A 21520-nucleotide genomic window follows, 5' to 3' on the forward strand; every position below is an offset into this window, starting at 1 on the left:
TGGCCCCCCCCTTGTATCCGCGCCTGCGCCGACTAGACGCCGACGCTCAAAAGACGCTACTGAGGGGTGGCCCTTGTAGAGCTTACTGTGGGTCAATTTGTGTACGAGTAATAATGCCTTATGTTTATTTATTCTGGGGGCACGGTAGTGCCCCCACCAAGTCGAGCAAAAAAGCGGCACGGCCGTACCATCCTTTTCTCAAAGCAATTTAGTCCATTTTCGACCCCCCTGTAGATTCTTTGTGGATAAAAGTAAAAGCCTGAATTTTCAGTAACCAAGCAGGTAAATATTGTATAAACACCGTATATTTAAAATTTCATTCAATTTGAACCAGTAGTTTAAGAATTATAAAAAAGTATGTAAGTACCTAGTATAAGAGAGGTATGAGCACTGTGAATGTCATCTCGCTTTGTGTGGTAGGGTACAGCATAGTGGATGTCATTCCAGACCTAGAGCGGAGCCCAACATGGGAAGTACCTACACCTTACAAAAAACCGCAGCCAAATAACACGAGACCATACTCATAGTGTTGTGTTCCTGCCGGTGAGTAAGGTTGCCAGAGCCAACGAGGGTGCGGAGTGTTAGGGTCGGCAACGTGCATGTAACTCCTTTGGAGTTGCAGGCGTACATAGGCTACGGAGACTGCTTACCATCAGGCGGGCCGTATACTTGTTTGCCACCGACGTAGTATAAAAAAAAAGTTTCTTAATTTTGTCACTCACTGACTGACCGATCATCAAAACTGTAAGGCACTTCTAGCAGACATAGAAGTTTCAAATTTAGAATACAATTAGTATTTAACTATTTAGTGTATAGATCAAGGGAAAACTCAAATATTTTGCAATTTCGGTCCAGTTGTTAGACTAGACACCAACTGCACAAATAATTTAATCCCATATGAATGTATAGGATTACAAAGTTACATGAAAACACCAAGTATCTCACAAGTAATAAATATTTTATTCAATTAGATTGTTTAGTGCGATTGCGAAGTGAATCTAATTATTTAAAACACAAAAGATTTTTAATATTGATAACTATATCAACTAGTGAGTTTTTTTTTAGTGACTACACTATAAGATGTTGTTAGATTAGCTATTTACCTAAGTAATAACTTATGACAGAAGGTCCCTTAAGTAGGGACTGAATAAATTAACCGACTTGGTAACATGGATCTCACTACTTTTTACGGTAGAAGAACTGAGTTGCGGACTTGTTTTTTTTTTACAAGTTGTTTTTGATGGCATTTATTTATTCTTCTTCTTAAAAGCAGCGTGAGGCGTAGCATGATGTATCCAACTCATTAACTTTCACGTAATGTCGACGAGAATGACCATGCCATGCCATTTGGTGATTTAATTACGTACGTATTATATGAAAAGTAATTATTTAATTAATATGCTAATGTTTCATAGGCTTAATAAAAACAACAGTTTTATAAATTTATATATTTCAATATGTTAAATTAACATCACATTTATTCAAATTACATGTTGATGAACAACTTTAAAACCAAGTTTACATGCCGTTTCATTGAACTCGTTAATACTTGAAAAGGAATAAGAAAATCACTAATATCGTAGTGCTAATAGCGTCTGAATCCACCGAGTCCCCCAAATCCACCCAATCCCCCGGTTCCAACTCCATAGCCGCCCCCGTATCCACCTCCATAACCGCCCCCGTAACGATTCCAGCCATATCCTTGGTTACCGAAGCCGTTACCGTAGCCACGTCCTCCCCAGCCACCCCCGTAACCGCCTTGACCGTAGCCGCCATAGCCGCCTGGGCCGCCGAAACCACCTCCGAACTGGGCGGATACTACCGATAAGACAGCTAAGGTTGCAACCAACACCACTGCGATCTGAAACAATATTACGTAGTTTTTTTAATTTATTGATTTGGGAAAAATATTGCTAATGGTTGGTAACCGAAAGTTACGATCTATCTGAGGAAATTTCATCAGATTATAGCAAACGAAATTTACTGTATTTTGAGATCGCATTTGGAAAGTTATTTGTGTTAATTGATGAGACTAAAATCCTCATGCTACTATTGCCCTACCAGAGTATAAAACGTGCAGTTTTCATAACACAATGTTTAGACTACATACATAAATATAAATTAGCTTGCACATATAATCATCAAGAATGAATATGACCAAGGGTTAAGAACTTTAGTATTTAATTTTGGTTTCCGATTTCTTACTTATGTCTGAATCGAGTAAGTTTCTATTAACTTCATAGAAAAATAACTGAAGTAATTTTATTTAGGCCAATCAAATAAATTTTTTTCGAAGAACTGATTCCCAGCAACCTGGAAATCGTTTTAGCGCGCCTTCATTTGGTCCTAAATGCGTGTAGGTAACCCAAGTTTGCGCAGGTGCTTTTTTTCAAGTTTTTACATGTTTACTGAAAACAATACGTCCGACGGAAAATTTGTTCCGTTAATGAAGAAAGTTTATATCTGTGGATCCGAAAGGTACCTTAATATGAATTCGTAGTCAAAGTTGTAAAAATGGCCGCCATTTTGAATTTCTAATTTTGGGTAAAAATGTAAAAAATCCGAAAACGCCTTTTCACCAGTATTTGATCCACCAAACCTTGCTGGTTCCTTCTACATCAAAAGGTTTGACAATCCAAGGAAAAATTACCTCCTAAGGCTCCCAAAATTATGAAAGTATTGTAACGATTTCCAACTTGCCGGGAATTCATTCCTAAAAACGTAATTATGGATCTAATTTGATTGGCCTAATTGTTTGAAAATGAACTTTGAGACATAATTTGCCGACCCATAATACATATACGATACCTATGTACTCAACCACTGTATAACACGTAGGTACTGCGAGCCGCACTGTAAGCTAAATCTTGTCAAAGTGTAATTATAGATTAAAACTTACTTTCAACATTTTGAATGTGTTCACTTGATACTAGTCGCTATACTGGAGGAGCCCTGCTTAAAAATGAAAATTCCATTTGATGGGATTCCCATGAAGCGAATCACAACAAACTTATCTTTGCAGCTTCTGAAGTAATGATTCCTAATGTGTAGTTCAATCGTTGTCGTTTCAGTAACTGTAGTTGGAACTTTGTCTGTTATCGAACTCTCTAGTTTTGGATAATATTAGCACATTGACCAATAACACCATGGATGCTCAAAGTTTACATCAGTGTAAGTACATTAGGTATGTACCTACTGCCATAAATAGAAAAACAGTAAATAGTATTCTGAACCTTTATTTATGGCGCCTACGGTTTGGATTGGACACCCAATATATGTGTGAATAAAAACTCAAAGACTATACCCGCCACCCAAGTAGACAACTATGAAATAAAGTGTGTTTTTAGTTTGAGATCCACTGGCGACAGAAAAAACGTAACGATTTGACACTGTCACACTAATTGTTATGTTCTATTTGATTTCTGAGTAATGTAAAACGGCGGACGATGAAGATCAATAGTCGCCTTCAAATATTCCTTATTATATTCTGCTTGCCAACTTTTCCAAATTTCCTTTGTTTTTGAAAAATGTTATCAGATGATTCAGTCAGATCAAGCTCTGACATGACTATGTACATGATTTGCAATGATAAAGTGTGGTAGTGCCGTCATAAACCTATGAAAATATGACTTTTATGGTGGCACTTCACACATTATTACAACACATCCTGTAAGGGCTACCGCGTTTCACTTCACTTTGTCTATGGCCACTGCGCAGTTAAGCACAATTCTGCCAAGAACGAGTATCGAGCTTCACGCGGCTGACATGAGGGAAGATCATAAAAAGTCCGATAGAAAGATAACGTTCATTTGTTACCCTGGAACAACATACAACGGACACAATTTAACATAAACCACCACCAATTTAATTTCGCCGCTAGGGGCGCTAGTGTAGACCGAGGTTGTTCAAAATGTCAAATGCGTAGTATTTTTGGGGGTTCCAAGCTTTTTTGTCGCGATTTTTCACTCCTTATTCATAATTGTGGTTAACTTTTTTTATTTTTGATTATTCATGGCAAACATTAGATATAAGTAGTTTATAAATGTTTGGTTAAATAAAGGTGGTCTTAAAAAAGAAACAAGTAATAGTTATATGCATAATTCGGAAGTCGGTTAAAAATATTTTTGAGTATATTAGAACGTACCTATTTATTAATGTTTTTAAAATAAGCATACTTACAGAATTTTGAGATCTGTTCTGGACCATAATCTACAGTGGCGCCAACTGGTGAGTACAAAAACGGCTGCCGTGAGGGCAGATATCCATGATATCCGTTAATTATAAGCTTTAAGAAATGGCGTCTTATTCCTAATGCCAGCAAAACGGAAGTTTCGACGTTCCACCTCAACAACAAACAAGCTGCTTTTATCCCAACGGTAGGGTTTGATGGTGAAATATTAACTTTCAACCCGCACCCTAAATATCTTGGTGTAACCCTGGACCGCTCACTTACTTTCGGTCCCCACCTTCAAAAGCTGAGCAAAAAACTTGGGACTCGGAACAACATACTCCACAAATTAACTGGCACGACTTGGGGTGCAAAAGCGGACGTTCTTCGTACAACTGGGCTGAGCTTAGTCTATTCTGCTGGCGAATACTGCGCACCAGTCTGGCTCAATAGTGCTCACACAGAGAAAGTTGATGTGCAACTGCGTAATACTATGAGATGTATACCTATCAGGTACGGTCAAATCCACACCCCTACAATGGCTCCCAGCCCTAAGCCACATCCCTCCACCTCATCTTAGACGACAGCTGGCACTGGTAAAAGAAGCGAACAAAATTCACAGCGACCCGAACCTGCCGATCCGCCAGGAATTCCTTAATCCTCCACAGCATCGTCTGAAGTCTCGACACCCGCCCTATCAAACCGCTCAAAACCTGACGCAAGGCGGATTCAATATACAAGACGCTTGGAAAGATGAGTGGAAATCCAACCTGCCAAAGCCCAGCCTAAATACCTACGACCCTACCAAAAAGCCGTATGGCTTTTCAGCATCTAGGAAGGAATGGTGCCAATTAAACAGACTCCGTCCGCACCGAACATGGACGCTGTGCGGACTACTTGTTTAAGTGTGGTTGGCGAGACTCACCAGCGTGCGACTGCGGGGCCCCAGTGCAGACTATACACCACATTATACATTATTGCCCGATACGGAAATTTGTTGGAGAGGCCCTAGATCTTCACTCACCTAATGCAAACGCTGCCCAATGGGTGAAGAACTTAGATATTGTATTATAATTCATAATTAAGCGACTCTGTAAATGCCATACGAATAAATAAATAAATTATAAGTTTTATGTAATTGGCAAGAAGTTCTATTATGCATTCATTTCCAATCAAATCGTCACCCTTATTGCCTTAGGCCACTCTTTTAGTAATACGAGTAGTACTCGTATGTAACTATTTGATCCTGGGCAGTTTTGTATATTTTGAATTAAAGGTATTGTTTCCTTTATGCAGTGGTTACACTGATACTTCTAGTAACCCCGACATAAGTAACGGGAACAAGGCCGTTTAAAAACCATATTTAACATCATATTTATATGGTTCAAATTCATGAAATACCTCATTCGGATTTAACACGCTTTATTATCAAAAAAAAATATATAAATATATTACCACATGGTGGCTAATTGTTTTCTGAATGAGCTGTCACATAAATTTGAACCTTAATACTATCACGATACGTGCTTTTTAAAAGTCGTGGTTGCTTTAGCATGCGCCGAAGCGGCTCTGCATATAAAAGAAACAAAGGCTTTTGTTTAACAGATTAGGGACCCAGCCCGAAAAGATCATCTGAAGTAATTCATACTGTCCTTACAATACTTACAGCTACATTTATTTGGGTATTCAAAAAAATAAAACAAGGATCAAGGATCTAAAATATTAGCATACCTACTTGCTTGGGGTCAAAAATAAAACTCTTCAATGCAAGTAATTTTATTAAGTAATACAAAAAAAGACCTTAAACATTATGGTTAATAACTCGTAAAAGATTTGTCTTTATTATCGTTCCTAACCACCATTTGAAAATTTTGCGGATAAAGTCCATAGTTCACTGTCGGAGGATAGTATGGATCTCTAAAGGCGTAGTATGGGAACGTGTATAACCCCCCAAAATAAGGCGAAGGCGCGAACGGTTTCCCGGCATAGCCTTGTTGGAGTAAAGAGTAGAACTTGCCATCATCGTATTTTGGCTGCTTAACACTGACAGGTCTTGAACGGTCTCCGTACGGGCCAATCACAGGACGCCATGGATATTCCGGGGAACCATCATATGTTTCACTATCTGTTTTATATCCTTCAATTCCAACAGCCAATAGGAAACAAAATACTAAGAACTGCATTTTGCAACTGCGACTGTTCGACTGAGCTGTTTTCTGTATTCTGAAATAAGTTTGCGTAAATACAACGCCTAATTAGTGTTATCGGTAGGACAGGTTAGTTGAAGTGCTCTTTTATCGCTCACCTTAATTTTTGTAAAAACCCAGCCTTGGTGAAATATAAAGCGTTCTGTTGTTAGATTTTTTCCAAGTACCTATGTATATCCGTGACAAATATTGTTTCAGATAATTATAAATACCATGGTAAGCATGCTACTTAGAATGCTAAAATAGACAATTATTATGTCACTCTGTACACTCATGAATATTAATAAGCGCTCTTGGTACCTATTTATAGATAAGTAGCTCTCTTGTCAAAACGTACGTTATACCAATCAAAGATCGTAGTTTTTAAACTTCGTACAATCCAACTGGTTATTTATTTCGATATTTATTTTATCCTTTTACCTATTAGAGCAGGCCAAGCAGTAGAACATATAGGCTGATGATGATGATGACTGTCTTGAAAATGTCTAGCTATTAGTAAAGCTTCTATAGGAGCCAAGGTGACTACCTTGCACACTCTTCTTGTAATAACCGCCTGCCTAAGCGTTGTGAGCACAAAATTGCCGGGAGCACGATTTAGCGCCTTAATTTGATCCTTCTCATTGGTAAACTGTCTAACTGATTTATCCTTAGGTACTCTGCCCTGAAAGACATTCGATCAATCAATTTATCGATTAAGTATATGTCTATCCTATCTTATAATGATCTCATAAATATATCGCATATACAGACATATTTTAAAAGTAGAATATCTGTAACAGGTCTTGGAGTTTGCAAATAATAGAAACAGTCATATTCTATCTATTTTAAACATGGAATGCAAGAAACTCTGAAATATTTGGGTGGTTAAGTTTTTATTAAGATTTATGGTATATTTTATTTTATTTTATTCTTTGTTCGCGCAAAATAGATACCAAATCAAGATACATACATTGAATGCCTGCAAATTATCAACGAGCAATATATCAGTTCGTCAGATAGCCAGCAAAAGATTTAAGTATAAAAAGCAAAAGGTAAGTTGACTTTAACCATCCAACTATCCAACAGACATAAAAATACCATAGGGTGACATGTAGGAAACCGTGATGTCGTCACTTACTCATATCACAAAACTATCCATACTAGAAGTATGATACACACGACGCACTCCGTCATATTCTCGATTCAAATACAAAACAACCTTCCTGCAAGTTCTGTGACGTACCTAACGATCCGGAGATTTTGAGAAAGGTTATAAATAAGAAACTAAATATCTCAACATATGGTTCGCTTGAGTTTATTTCAAAGTCTAGCTACATTGGCTCTCAATTATTTCCTGGAATAATCTTGTCAATAGTGTCTTTTATTTTATTCGGAATGTTACTGAATGGTTTAGTTTTCTGAGTGGAGACATTTGAGTCTGTTGTAGATCCTGGTTTAGCACTTGACGTAGGTTTCGTAGTCACTTGATCAGTAGTAGTAATAGTATCAGTTGCAGTAGTATTATCTCGTGCAGATTCAGAATTGCCTGTAGTGGTGCCACGGGATCGTCCGGAACAGTCAGGGCACATATGATGCTTGTGGTGTGATTTGGCGAAAACATGAACTCCGCAAGTTACATATAGAACTAGTAGTGATATCACCTGAAATTTAAAAAATGTAAGGAGATACTTTTAGAAAAATATCCTCCAATGATTCACGGTGAAAAATTTACGGCGACTGTTTTTTTTTAAATGAAACAATATTATTATCATTTTTAGCACTTGTTTTAATAATTTTAATTTACGGGAAAATAAGGTACATATCCCAAAATTATTTAAAGAGATAAAGCATAAAATAGTTTATTTTAATAATACTTTTCACATCATTAACTCTGATTCCTATGATCGTACGGGAAACTTGTCTAATTGGAAGATCCTGTTCTCATTTTCCTTTATGGCTTCTTTTCCGGTTCTTTGTCTTTGTCTTTGTCTTTTTTAGCCCCAGGAATCCAATTGGAGATAACGTTCATGAAGCCCTGGAAGTCAGCGATGTTAAAGGGGATGCTGGGGGTGGCCGGTTTGTCGTCTGCGCGACGGGTGCGATTGTGGTCGGGGGCTTGGAGGGTCAGGGATACACAGCAAAGCACCAGGAGGCATATTGACAACTGGAATATAAAGTACATGGTAATTATACATGTTAAATGACTTTATATACCATACTATGATACTACTTATAACTAAGTTCGGATCTTAAATGAATCAGGTTAACACAAAAAATGTGAATCAAATGAAGTGAGTTCAGTTTTTAGCATATTTTTCTGTGTATTAATTGTTTACTTGCTGATAGTTATAAACTAAGTCTGATTTTGTAAGTTAGCTGTTTCGCCATTCATCAAATGACTACTTTGTTAATACGAACAAAAATCCTTGTATCCTGTGTATCCTTTTTTTAAACCTTCGATTAAAAACTTACGTTTATTATTCTACATCAAAAGACCATGATTACCATGACATATACTTAGTAGGTAGGTACTAAGTTTTCCAATGTATCATAGTTAGGGAAGGAAGCAAATTATCCCTCAAATAGGAAGTAGGTAAATATGCATGTAGGCTAAGCCAATACAAATCTATAATCGGAATGAATGACGGAAAATGAGAGCAGTATCTGGATATTAATAATCAATATTTTACTGGTATTTTTTTGGATGATTGGATTATGTCATAAATCATGATAATATTTCTTTATTTATCCTTTATCTTAGGTGCGGTTTTTTACAATATGGATATGAAAATAAAATATAAAAACACATTAGGTATAAACCTAACCTAGGGTGGCGTGCGGGTCAGGGCCCAAGCTGCCCGTGGTCAGGGCCGCAGATAAAGGAACCGACGTACTATACGCGCCGTGTCCAAGATACTTCTTGCCTTGCCTTCTACATCAGACCCTTGATCCAACCACCCAGCGAGAGTCTCTCTAGGTGTTGGTCGAGACTTTCCGCTATGAGACCGTTCGCTTACACCATGATAATATTATTATTATGATTCGTACGGAATCCGAATATGACGCTAACCGACAACTATCAAATGTCTTTAAAACAGTCATCATGCAAATGCACAGACAAGTAATTTTAGTGTCCTATATGTCACATTTCTTTGTGAAAATGAAGAATATTCAGTGTGTTATTTTTGTATCCTGTACTAAAAATCTAAATCTGATTATAATTTTTGGCTCCTACGGGAAAAAGGAGCCCTTATAGTTTCACCATGCTGAGGTCATCAATCCGTATTAGTATAGCTTAGTGATCCTTTGTACTAAGTAAGAAAAAAATGCAGTTAAAAGGATAATTATTTATCTCGAATAATTGGATGTTTTCGAATTGCAATCGATTGAACTCTAGAAACTTTAACTATAGATTTATATCACAGAGAATATTAGCTTTGATTATTATAACATTTGATTATTATGTTTTAGCCATAAGCAAGGTAATAAGAAGTCGTATCCTCCTATAACTACTACAAGTAACGTACCTATTCCAAACACAAATACACTCATTTTTATTTCGTTTGTAATGCTTCAGAGTTTACTTCGTATTTTCTCTCAAAAAATCTTGTGGAAAAACTCGGCAGCAAGGTTTGTATAACCTCGCCCTTACAACGCTAAAACTTGCACTTTACGAACCACTCGCTACGCTCGTAGTTCAATTTTGAAATATTTCGCTTGTTCATCTTTGCCTCCTTGTAAAAAAAATAACGATAACACATTTTTTAACGTACCTTGGAAACCATTTTCTTGATGAGGCGTTGACAGTTCTGCCATAATGGAAAGGAATTCCGTTTTTATATGGACGCCATTGTTTTACGCGGCGTCAATTAGTGAAAATGATTACGAATAATGTATCCGTTCGCGAAAGTGATAAACTGACGAAAATAGTATCTGGTTTAGTTTCCTTTGCCTTTTATTTGACTTTTTAAAACTAATATTAACCTCTTTTCTGTGTATGATAATCCTAACGGCTGATTTTTTAATTTCAATCGGTTGATTTCGTGTTCTGCAATACTAGGCATTTAAATTCTACTAATAGAATTGAAAACGAGTGGTCAATAGCACTAGATTCCCAATTTATATCGCTCGTATTTCAAAATTAGCATTTCGCCGTTTTCCACAGATGTTTGAGTGACGAAATCGTGCGCTCGACATTAAAAAATCTGCGCAAATCGAATTTTAAGTCATCTTTTTTGCATTTTGTTCCAGAATTATGTATATATATATATATCCCGAATTCTATATATTTTTCTGCTCTCTAACCAAGAATTGAACCCAAGATTTTTGTCCACCAGACAAATATGAATGATTATTGGTAAGGAACTAATTATTGGTACTTTATTTTTTAAATATTTACCTACTGATTATTCAGCCCAAATATGGATAACCAATATTTATTGGTGAATAAATTTTGCCTTGTTATTTAACCACTTGACAAAATTAAACCTTTAGTAAAGGTAAATATTGTTTATTTATTACTTTGTTACAAATATGATATGTTTACGTATCGTTGTTTACTAAATATTCAGCTCACTGCAATGAAATCATTACCACTGATTACCGTGCTCAGATACGTTTACACGTGCAACTAAAAAAACTGAAAAGTTAATAAGAAATGAGTAAATAAGTAGTTCTTACGTCAAACATTAAATATTCAAAGATTTCATTTAAATTTACAGAAAGCTTTCAATACATTTTAAAGATTAAACTTAAGTGACTGACTGAGACATGGTGCGCGGAGTGACAATTTTATTAATTCTGGTAAGACTAAGCCAATTTATTCGTCTTCTAAGTTCACACGATAATTTAGTTCATTGTATAAGCTATGTCCTAGTTTTTCAGTCTGCCATGTAAATATTTAAATTGGCAGTAAAGTATACTACCGATTTATATTGAATTAGTCCAAATTTTCTACTTAAGTTAGGCTTCAGTTTGCTGGTTTATAAAAACTGAAATAATTGTTTATTTGTCAAAATTCATATACAAGTTTTACCTGTGCCTGCGACACTATACCTCGTTTTATTTTCAGAATAAAAATTTTATAACCTCATAATTTTTTAAACATTTTCCTCAAAAATCTAATCTAATAATGAGTAATTATGCACTGTATTATAGGTATAGTGTCGTTTACATATTATTGTACCGCAATATTAGAAAAGAGTTATTCGAAAGATAAGTAAACTACCACTACTCTGAGGCTAGGAAAATCCTAATACAAACACATGGGGTATAGGCTAGGTCCTAACCCTGTCTCGTGGAGTTAGTTGAAATAGATGACAATTTTTAGTTAAACAGCTTTCTACACTGAAGCCATGGTCTTCTAATAAATAGGTTATAATAATAAAAGGTTTACTTTACCAATTTACTTTTTTCAGACTATATCCAGTCAAACATTAACAAGATCAGTCTTCGACCAGTTCACTACACCAGACAAGAAGGATAAAAACAAAATGTTGATGTACTTGAGGGGAATGATAAAGCCGGAAAGTACCACTACCGTTAAAGTGACCACCCAGCAATATGGTTTTACCTCGGCTCCTGATTCCCTTATAATTAAGGTTAGTGCTGTAATGGCCAGTAAAATAAAATTGGTCATACAATTTGTTTCCGCTGGCTCCACAGAAAACCAGCGCCGTTGACAACGCTAAGTTGTGCCAACTGTATTGCTGAGTGGAGAGCATTTCAGCCTCACATCTTTATTCTTAGTCTTTCACATTTTTCTTAGTGTGTTATTGTAATATAATGATGTGTTATCTGAATAAATATTTTTTATTCTCTTCTATTCTTTACTGGTAGAAAAAGGTCAATAGATTTAAAAAAAAATAATAAGCCAATTTTGTTTGGGTCGTTCCAAATGGTCTATGATCACTTATCAGTATTAATTTATTTATTACATACATACATACATTTTTAAGTAGTAGTTACACATTTCTTATAGAATAACATGAACTCTGAATATGATAGATATGAAATAATTTAACTAACTTACATATTTAAAGTAACTAACTTTGAAAAGCCCGTATATTATTAGTGGCTTTTCGAATCTTATTACTTAAAACAATAATAAATAATTATATATGAACACAACAATTTATAATAAATAAAAGGGTTATAGTGTGACGACTTCCCTATGGGTATATTTTTTTTCTTCCATAATTTAATTAATATATTTAATTTACAAATAATAAATTTGTATTAGCAAAAGCCATTGGCAGTGGCAGCACCTTACGAGTAGAATTGGCAAAATAAAATTTAGCCGTTTCACAAAATTCCTTTATTTATTAATTTTTAAGGATTTATTTAGCTAATAATCGAGCTTTCTCACTACGAGCAAATATTCTGCTAAAGAAACGTGAAGAGGATATTTTCCTACCTGTTATTATTTTCCAGCAAGTATGGGAAGGCAAGGGCTTACCAGATCGGAGTGACAAGTCCAAAATGTTGGCGTACCTTAGAGGGATGAATGCTCCAAACGGCATAAGCACTGTTTACGAGGACCCTCAGCATCGAGGTGTGATTCAGACTCTTGAGACCCAGAATACAGAGAATACACAAAATACTGCCAATACTAAGAACACTGTGGTCGACTTTAAGAATACGGACCCGCAAGTTTCGTGGGGAAGTCCAGCTGCGTCTACCCAGCCTATAATTCTGCAACCTGAGGTTAGTGACAGATAGAGTTTTAGACTTAGGCCAGACTCTGCGAGGTGAATGAGTGGTTCATGCAGAATAACTGTGTAATATCGGCGGTTCGACGCCTTTAGTACAATCTTTGCTTAGTTTGGGGCTAAATCTGCGTATGGTTATCCTCAAATATTTATTTACCTCATAGGCGAACGCAGAAACCACGAAAACGAAAATGGCGATTTCATACATTTGGATCATTATATCGATTTCGAGGTTTGTTTATCCCTTGGTGAAAGCTGTTCAGTTTGGCCTTTTAATCTTCACTTCATGAAGATCATTGCAAAGGATGTAAAATCAACATGCGGCCCCTCCCATCTCACAAAACTTAACCATCACAATTTACAAGTGACAATGTTACTAATAGGTTGTATAATATCACAAAATTTACAAGTGACAAAATTGTAATGGAAAGTTTATACAATTATGTAAATTGTTGTGTTAAATCCACAATTACGCGTATTACAAAATATTATAAACTAAAAAAAAAAACTTTTTTTTAAACTTTGTGTTAATTATACGCCAAAGAGTTTACAACAAACTAGTAGGGAATATTTGTAGTTATATGTACAAAGTAATTAAATGTACAAAGTTAACAATTCACTCGGATTATACGATTATAATTATTGGTTATCTTTTTTCCCCTGAAATTGAAAGAATATAAATGGTTAAGTGAATATTTAAGTGATTGAATGTAATTTTAGAAACCTTTGATTGAATTAATAAGTTAACTATACACTTAGATATGTATGATATGTGTGTAGTTTTAAGAAGTTACATTATTAACTGGTAGAATATTAAATTATTATTGTAATTTTTAAAAATTATAACAGCAAATGGCAAAATTGGAAAACACTCACAATGGTATACTTATACATTATTTTTTTAAAGCAACAATCAAAGGTTTCTAATATTTCTTTCAATCACATTCACTTTACCTTTCACATTCTTACTTTCAGGGAAAAAAATATAACCGATTCGAAACGGGTTTTGGTGGAGAAAAGAACATGAAATATAATATGATTGACGATTTCATTTTAAATATTATTGACAAGCAGTCTTCTGAATCATCTGACGCAAGCGCTGCAGCTGAGTCAAAAATCCATCCAGAAGATAAATATGAAATTGTAGTACCCGATGCTATTCGGAGCCCATTAATTTTATCACCACCAGTAAAAACCTCGAAGAAAAAAGGACCAAGTAAACCATTTGAAAAGTGTAGAAGTGAAATACTTAATTTGAAAAAGCAGAAACTTCAATTAGAAATTGACAAATTAAAGAGACAAAATTATAAACTAGATCTAGAACTCCTAAAACTTGAGAAGGAAATGGGCATTACAAGGCCATCTAATTTCACGCTACCTTTGTACTTAAAGATGATAGAGAATGAATCAACACCCGATGTCACGGAACCAAGTGACGCTGATTAGGAACCATTCTGTCCCAAAACCACTGTACAGACGCCTCAAACCACTACAAATACAGCTCCTATTGAAACAAAGAGTAAGCCGGACCGATTGACTCAAATCAATTACTCTAATATACTTTAAAAAAAGATTAGGCACCATAGGGTCGCTTAGACCTTGATCGCCTTTTTTAGGGTTCCGTAGCCAAATGGCAAAAAACGGAACCCTTATAGATTCGTCATGTCCGTCTGTCTGTCCGATTCTGTCACAGCCACTTTTTTCCGAAACTATAAGAGCTGTACTGTTCAAACTTGGTAAGTAGATGTATTCTATGAACCGCATTAGGATGTTTACACAAAAATAGAAAAAAAACAATAAATTTTAGGGGTTCCCCATACTTAGAACTGAAACTCAAAAAATCTTTTTTCATCAAACCCATACGTGTGGGGTATCTATGGATAGGTCTTCAAAAATGATATTGAGGTTTCTTATATCATTTTTCTCTAAAATGAATAGTTTGCGCGAGAGACACTTCCAAAGTGGTAAAATGTGTGTCCCCCCCCCCCCCGTAACTTTTAAAATAACAGAATGAAAAATCTAAAAAAAATATATGATATACATTGCCATGTAAACTTCCACCGAAAATTGGTTTGAACGAGATCTAGTAAGTAGTTTTTTTTTTAATACGTCATGAAATAAAAATAAAAAAAAATTTTTCATCATACCCATACGTGTGGGGTATCTATGGATAGGTCTTCAAAAATGATATTAATGTTTCTAATATCATTTTTTTCTAAACTGAATAGTTTGCGCGAGAGAACCTTCCAAAGTGAAAAAAAGTGTGTCCCCCCCCCTGTAACTTCTAAAATAACAGAATGAAAAATCTAAAAAAAATATATGATATACATTGCCATGTAAACTTCCACCGAAAATTGGTTTGAACGAGATCTAGTAAGTAGTTTTTTTTTAATACGTCATGAAATAAAAATAAAAAAAAAATTTTCATCATACCCATACGTGTGGGGTATCTATGGATAGGTCTTCAAAAATGATATTAATGTTTCTAATATCATTTTTTTCTAAACTGAATAGTTTGCGCGAGAGAAACTTCCAAAGTGAAAAAAAGTGTGTCCCCCCCCCCTGTAACTTCTAAAATAACAGAATGAAAAATCTAAAAAAAATATATGATATACATTACCATGCAAACTTCCACCGAAAATTGTTTTGAACGAGATCTAGTGAGTAGTTTTTTTTTAATACGTCATAAAAATTTTAAAAAATTTTTTTCATCAAACATATACGTGTAAGGTATCTATGGATAGGTCTTCAAAAATGATAGTTAGGTTCCTAATATCATTTTTTTCTAAACTGAATAGTTTGCGCGAGAGACACTTCCAAAGTGGTAAAATGTGTGTCCAAAGTGGTAAAATGTTGAACAAGATCTAGTAAGAAGATTTTTTTTTAATACGTCTTAAATTGTACGGAACCCTTCATGCGCGAGTCCGACTCGCACTTGGCCGCTTTTTTTGACACGCGTTAGCATGATATGGCTGGGAATGTGAATTTTCTACTTAAATAATAAATGATTATGTCCCTGTAGTTTTTTATTATGCGTTAAGGCTGCATACACACGACATTTTCCTGTAGGTTTATTTGCAGTTATACGTCTTAACGAATAAATAGTGGCACATTTAACATACTCAGTGCATACAACTGTTCACACGTCATACGTTTAAACGAATACTTACGAAGCAAATCGAATAAACTTATTAACTTATTCGGTTTGCAGTAGCAAGTAGTATAATTCTGTTTCATTTACACGATACGATGTCAAACATTTTAGGGTTCCGTAGTCAACTAGGATCCATTATAGTTTCGCCATGTTCATCTGTCTGTCTGTCTGTCCGAGCCTTTGTTCCGTGATCATTAGTGCTAGAACGGTGCAATTTGGCATGGATATATAGATCAATAAATGCAACAAAGTGGTAAAACAAAAACTGTTTTTTTTTCTTAGGATACTTCCCCTAGCTGTACTAGCAGTAGGGATGAAAGTTTTTGTCGCTCCAATTCCTTGTGGGATGTCGTTGGATAGGTGTTTCAAAATGAATAGGGGTCATCAAAAACCAATTTTTTATAATTATAATATGTTCAGAAATAATGCCTCTGAAAGCAAAAAAAATGGGGGGGGGGGAGCTTTAACTTTTGAACCATGGGTACAAAAAATATGAAAAAAAAATCGTGCAAGTAAGTAAAAAAAAGTAAGTAAGTAAAAACTATAGCGAACATGACCGGTTAAGCCATTTTGGAGTTTTTTGTATCATATTTTGTATTCAAGTAGTTTATTTGCTTTCATGATGTACATAAGTTCTTATGAAATAATTTTGCAGATATTGGAGCATTTAATGGAGGTCGTAAATTATAATATAATGATACCCCCTTGTTCATACAACTTTACAAGCCTCAATTAGTTCATTTATGTTATATGCGTTTCTTAATTACAAATAATACCAAAGTCAAAACGATTGATTAAGATTAATAGCTAGAGCTAGGTACTCAATTGAACCGTATAGTGCGTTTATACGAGCTAGTTTTGAGAGATAGTACAAAGAAGCGTGGATCCATCAATGACGTCTATTCACTGTGACAACTGTGTGAAAACTGCGGTTATTTGTTTCTACACGAATGAAAATCTACAGTATGAACACACGGTTAATTGTACGTTTAAACTCGATTATGGAAATAAACGTGCAGGATATTGCCGTGTGAACCCAGCCTAAGACGAAAGGGGATGACGTCTAGTGACCGCTTCTCGATACAAACGTAGTCCCCATTTTCCGCTCTAAATATTAATATTAGACAAAATATTTTTACCCAATTTAATGTATATTAACTATAGCTATAACCCGTTCGTTTGATCTCTTTCGATTTTTTAATTATATACCTACTATAAGACTATGGAGCTTTTCGAAATTAGTTTTTCGCTCCTAACTTTAATAATTATCAAAAAATCTAATAAAGTGAAACGAAGGGGCATAGCTATGATCAAATACAATCAATTGTATAGAAATATCTTTCATAATGTCAATATCCACTATATCCAGGAAGGAAAATGAGACCTGCGTTTGTATGGAGTAGCGGTCGTCCACTATATGCAGAAGGTCTGATGTGATGTGAATTAAGGTCGCGGGTACACTGGCGATTCACGAGCGCATGATACGCAGAGCTACCGGATTTGACGCAAACGAACCTCATTACAAAAGTCGACAATGTTACGGACTTGGGCCGCGTACCGTCTGCGGCCCCATTTTGGTATCGAATGTGAATCGGTATCAATGAAAACAAATGAGATAATGATAAATGCTGTAATAAAATCCTATCAAATGAAGTTTGTATTTGCTGGCCATCCCCTTCCAAGCTTTTTCTCTATTTGCGTGCAAACCGTTCGAACAGAACAACACAATTGTGCATCGCCATTATCATTGTTAGATATATGGTATTAATATTCCACCGTAGATTCACTCTAAAAACCCTTGATAAAATGTGAAATCCATTACAATCGAATATATTCCATTACAATTTTGTCATACATATGTAGTTTTAACTTGTCAAAATGTAAGTGTAAGTTTTGTGAAACAGGCCACTGTATTTATAAACATTTTTCATCACACTCGCTCGAAAAAGATCTTATTTCTTGCAGGTGTACTGAAGGGCAAAGCCATAGTTCCCGTGGGAGCTATGGATTGTGAAAGAAAAGCTATAACTCCTCAGGGAGTTAAAGCTTTTTCTAAATTTTGTTACTAATCCATACGAATTAACTAGGTATAAAGTAGATTTACTTTTAAAATATTAACGTTTATTATTTAGTATTTTTGTTCATATTTAATTTGATTAATTTAATAGCCGTCTGAAGTATTTTTACACAGTTTTAGGATAGGTAGGTCTGACCTATCTCTTCGATGCCTAACCTATCAAAGAATGACAATATGGTGGACGAATGTTTAAAATGTCACCGTATTTAAGAATTATTTCGCTTAAAATCTAGTTTTTTGAACATTGTTATAATGTGGAATATTGTTACTCGAATTGTGTCTTTATTTCGTAAATATATAGACTCTCGTACAATATTTCACTTACCCTCGCGTTGCACTATGTATTATTGCATTGTCCGACAAAGGTTATTCGGTATCTATAAATATTGATTCTCGAATTATAATTATGTTTTTACCACCCGAGCTCATAAAGGCTCTCTTTATCCTTTAAAGACTTAAGAGAGAAAGTTGTATTTTATCCACACGAGTGGCAAAGTAAGTTGGTGCTAATTTGACGGCGCCGCCAGGTTTTGTTTGATTGTCTAGTTTTGAGATTGGCAATAACACGATGGGCTGTATTTTCTTAGGATTTGTTTTGTAATCGTTCCGGAGCCAAACAAAAAGCCTGATTTAAACACCTATTTTGCAGAAAGAGAGTGAAAGTGACACTTGTTTTTGGCGAGGTCAGCAGTCACCGGATAATTCATACCGTTCACAATTAGTTGATACGGATAAATTTCAAAAACAAGGACCTAAAAAACCTAAAGATGAAGTTAAGGAATCAGGATCAGTAAGTACCTAAACCAAACTTCGAACAGATTCCCAACAATTTTATAAATTCACTTCGAAATAAACTCTTGTATTCCCTAGTTGTCCATTAGTGTTCCGTACCTGAGTTAGACTATAGGAAAATTAACCACGAGTCGTCTCCTTCACGATTTTCGTAGACATACTTATCTTCTAAATACCTAAAACTGGTATGGATGTGTTCCTCGTTATCCGAGAATAAGAATTGACAGGTTTTAGTTTATGGAGGGGGGACGGGTCGATAAAAAGGGGGGACAGATGGCTGCCGACCATCGTTGGTATTTGTTCACATCTTGAGAGCTATGGGACCGATCGGTTCATGTGAGGTGTCGTTTGAAAGATAAATAAACGTACTATTATTGTTTCTTAATAACCGTAGTCATAACTGTAGTCGTTTACAAAATATTTGCAAATATACGATTTTTTACCATGCATGGATGGCATAAGTACTGAAAAAACATGCTTCATGATCATACATCAATAAAACTTATATATTTGTAAAGCTAATGAAATTTCCCGTATATTTTGTATTAACATTAATTGCGGTAAAGTTATAATTTATTGAGTTAGAAGCATGTTTTAATAGTACTTATGCCATCCATGCACCGTAAAAAATCATATATTTTCAAATATTTTGTAACCGATTACAGTTATGACTACGATTATTAAAAACAATAATAGTACGTTTAATTATTTTTCAAACTACACCTCACACGAACCGATCGGTCCCATAGAACTCAAGATGTGAATAAATATCCATCATATTCGGGCGCCATCCCCCCCCCCCCCCCTTTTTCTTCGACCCGTCCCCCTCTCCATAAACTAAAACCGGTCAATTCTGTCCTGGAGACAACGAGGAACACATCCATACCAGTTTTAGGTATTTAAACGAGATGTCGACGACTTTTCTAAGACCAGACTAAGTCGACATTAACTGAATCCTGATTGTCTATCAGGACCCGTTTTCTCAGCAACGTGTGTACCTACACCTGCTCAAGCTAAAGTTAATATTAAATATTCAGGAGGCGATTCTGATTGTATGGAAACGATATGAATTTAAGTAAGTAAGTAAATATTCTTTATTGCACCACAAAGAAAACAAATTTAAAAACAGATTTACAATGTAAAGAAAGGTAGCAACAGGCGGTCTTATCGCTGTAAGCGATCTCTTCCAGAATTTGATACTGGATTGTTATGGATACGCTGTCAGTGTCAAATATGACGTCTCGGGTTGAAGAAATATCACATTTGACACTGATAAATTTATAATCTGTTATCATCAAGGCTCGGAAAAATGCCCGTCATTTTGTAAGCAATCATAATTTAGGACCCATTTTATGAGTCGAAAGTGTCGTTCACAGTCTACGGACGTCATTGGGGCATATTTAATCGTTGACATTGGTATAAGGAAGTATCTGCTGTACGGAATATGGCTGTGGATTCAAAATGACGGGTTTTTTTTCTGAGCCTTGGTTATCCGAATCCGAATAAGCCTCTTCATTTTTTGACGCTCGCAAGGGAATCAAAATCTATAGGAACTTCCCGTTGACCTGGAATCAAGAAATTTGGCAAGCAGAAGTAACCATGTAGCACAAGTAAAGGAAAAACTCTGAAAACCGTAATTTGTAATTTAATCGCAAAATAATAATAATTACCATTCTGCGATTACACTTAGGTATTTGTAGTTGGTAAATTAACTGCGATCTATATCAAGTTATGTTTTAGCACATTCGGAATAGGCTCAACCTCAAAATCTCAAGAACAGTCCTAAAATTAGCGGCCTTTACAAACCCACACCATTTGACATTTGGGGACCTCGAGAAATTGTAGCCATCATGGAAAACGTGTACCATCCTGGAGAAATTTTCTTTTTGTTCTAAATCTACGTTCTCTATGAAAATATGGTGTAAGGCAACATTAAAGCGTGTTCCGATTTCTCAGGGTCCCCAAATGTCAAATAGTGTGGTCATGAAAAATGGGCCTTTAATTTATATACATAGCAAATTTCAGGACTCTTCCAGAGATTTCGAGTTTGGTCCTATTCCGATTGTGCTATTTGTCTCTCAACTATTTCATCTTTTTACTAGAGGAATGTTTGGAAGAACGATTAACAAAGGTTAGTTTGTACGGAACCCTTGGATTTGTCTTAGTTGTGGGAGGGATCTTACCTGAGGGCCTAGGAAGACACCCTTCGAGCATACGTAATTTTAATTTGAAATCCATACGAAATTCTTACAGGAGTTCTTTTTTCTTACAGGAGTTCGAAAATATGGGAGAGAATGTAATAAAATTTTGGGACTGCATAAGAACCAAATTTTATAAATCTTATGATAGGATAAAAGACAAAATCTGCGGGATGTTCGAAGGTTAAAGAAACCACTCGAAGTGAAGTTAGATTGTATCACACGTAACGTCTGA

At 35.4% G+C, this 21520-nt stretch overlaps 2 protein-coding genes across 2 annotated transcripts; one reads left to right on the forward strand and one right to left on the reverse strand.

The window, feature by feature from the left end:
• Window positions 1–1433: 1433 nt before the first annotated feature.
• On the reverse strand, window positions 1434–4233 carry LOC133527827 (acanthoscurrin-1-like). Its single transcript, XM_061865010.1, has 2 exons — window positions 2900–4233; window positions 1434–1861 (listed from the first exon to the last, which is right to left on the reverse strand). Exons 1-2 carry the CDS (start codon window positions 2906–2908, stop codon window positions 1586–1588), a joined length of 285 nt encoding a protein of 94 aa, XP_061720994.1. The 5' UTR covers window positions 2909–4233; the 3' UTR covers window positions 1434–1585.
• A 3361-nt stretch (window positions 4234–7594) lies between these two features.
• LOC133527889 (uncharacterized) lies at window positions 7595–21473 on the forward strand. Its single transcript, XM_061865084.1, has 5 exons — window positions 7595–8537; window positions 11772–11954; window positions 12787–13059; window positions 18945–19085; window positions 21360–21473. Exons 1-5 carry the CDS (start codon window positions 8382–8384, stop codon window positions 21471–21473), a joined length of 867 nt encoding a protein of 288 aa, XP_061721068.1. The 5' UTR covers window positions 7595–8381.
• Window positions 21474–21520: the final 47 nt, after the last annotated feature.

Source organism: Cydia pomonella, chromosome 18, assembly GCF_033807575.1.
Source record: "Cydia pomonella isolate Wapato2018A chromosome 18, ilCydPomo1, whole genome shotgun sequence".
In the NCBI taxonomy this organism is placed as follows: Eukaryota; Metazoa; Arthropoda; class Insecta; order Lepidoptera; family Tortricidae; genus Cydia; species Cydia pomonella.